This window comes from Temnothorax curvispinosus, unplaced genomic scaffold (assembly GCF_003070985.1).
Source record: "Temnothorax curvispinosus isolate PA1 unplaced genomic scaffold, ASM307098v1 QBEX01005230.1, whole genome shotgun sequence".
Classification (NCBI taxonomy): Eukaryota; Metazoa; Arthropoda; class Insecta; order Hymenoptera; family Formicidae; genus Temnothorax; species Temnothorax curvispinosus.
In genome coordinates, this window is record NW_020215010.1 from 1 (window position 1) to 1,585 (window position 1,585).

Here is a 1,585-nt window from a genome sequence, read left to right on the forward strand (position 1 = left end):
TACAGACCACGAAGAATTCTTCGATTATACACGCATGAATGTGCACCAGTTTGATTATCTTTGTGATTTGCTGAAACCGTACTTAACTAAACGAAGTGTCAGAACTCCATTGCCTATACAGTTACGCGTGGCCATGACTCTTGAGTAAGTACATTTCCTATTTCTATGTACCTACTAATGTTAAGGTATCTGTCACTAAGTCTTACGTTATTTTCTTAAAGGATACTAGCCCGAGGGATATCAGTTAGGACGTTTTCATGGAGTTATAGAATTGGGCGTTCTACTCCACATAAAATGTTTAACGAAACCTGCAAGACTTTGTGGGTAGCTCTTCAACCGATATATCTGCAGGCACCAACAAGAAAGACTATGATGCAAATATCTGAGGATTTCTTCAACCGATGGCAGTTTCCCAACTGTGTCGGAGCGATTGACGCACGGAGAAAAAATTTTCACCGCTGTAGCTAATCATGGTTTGCTGAAATGGTATTTGCTGCTGCAGCAAAAGAATTTGCCACTGCAGCTATTATATCGCTTTCTTAGCAAAGTAAGCTTGTTTGCTATGATCATATCGATCAGAAACTGTAAGTTTGCTATGACAGCTAACAGCTGTAACTAACACAACAAAAGTAAGTATAAGTGAGTGTGCTTCATGCATGAAGCGATATAATATGTCAACAGTGGCAAATTTTTTTGCTGTAGATATGAAGATATAAAGCCATGTCTTTTTTCGACTCTTCGCGCCAGTTTCGCGGGACGTTGCCGAGCGTGTGCTGCACACGTACACGATTCCTTCGTGTGCGCTACCCCCTCCACACAGCTTCGAAACAAGCGACGTCTAAACTGTGTCATTTGGTCATTTCGTTCGTGCCGTTGATCGTCGTCATCGCCGTCGCGCCCGTCGTCGTTGTCGGGAAATGGTGCGTTGATCGGTGGGCATTATTGACTTGATTTGGAGGGGCATCTCTCTCGCGCGTGCAACTTTCCTCGTCGTCGTCGTCGCCCGTCGGTCGCACGGCAACGGGTTCTCTCTCGCGCGCGTTTGTTCGCCGTGTACGCGCGCGTGAGAAGGTGTACTGCGTGCGCGTTTTCGGGCGATTCTGCGGACGCGCTCTCGCGCGTGTGTGTGTCATCGTCATCGTCGTCGTCGTCAGGCTTTCGCGCTCGTCACCTCGGATTGATCGTCCCGCGTGATGGGACACGTCCAGTCCGGACCGTCCAGTCCGCGACTCCTTGACGCGACAGGATCGGGACGTTCTCGCCCGCTCGCAGTGCTGGACACATTTCTGATTACACGACGGTCGTGGGTCGTGCCGGTCGTGGTCGAATAACTATAGCGGTGGCGTCGATGCGTACGGTACGTGTGTTAGTGTGTGACCGGACGGCACGTGTTGAGCCCGATTCCGGCGGATAATATTCCTATCAAACGGTCGCCACTCGGTTTTACCTTAGACTACCGAGAAGGTAAGTTCGCATCAACGCCCCGATTATTCGCAAGACGCTAATAGGAATTATTTGTTTCAGAAGGATGTCCCTGATGGATCACCGTTGCTGCTTCTCATCCCTGGATCCTCGCTTTACATCG

General features: G+C 49.0%; 1 protein-coding gene across 1 annotated transcript; it reads left to right on the plus strand.

Moving 5' to 3' along the window:
- The first annotated feature begins 34 nt into the window (after positions 1-34).
- LOC112454656 lies at positions 35-468 on the plus strand. The gene is made up of 2 exons (XM_025016157.1): positions 35-144; positions 222-468. The coding sequence occupies exons 1-2, from the start codon at positions 35-37 to the stop codon at positions 466-468; spliced, it is 357 nt and encodes a 118-aa protein (XP_024871925.1).
- Positions 469-1,585: the final 1,117 nt, after the last annotated feature.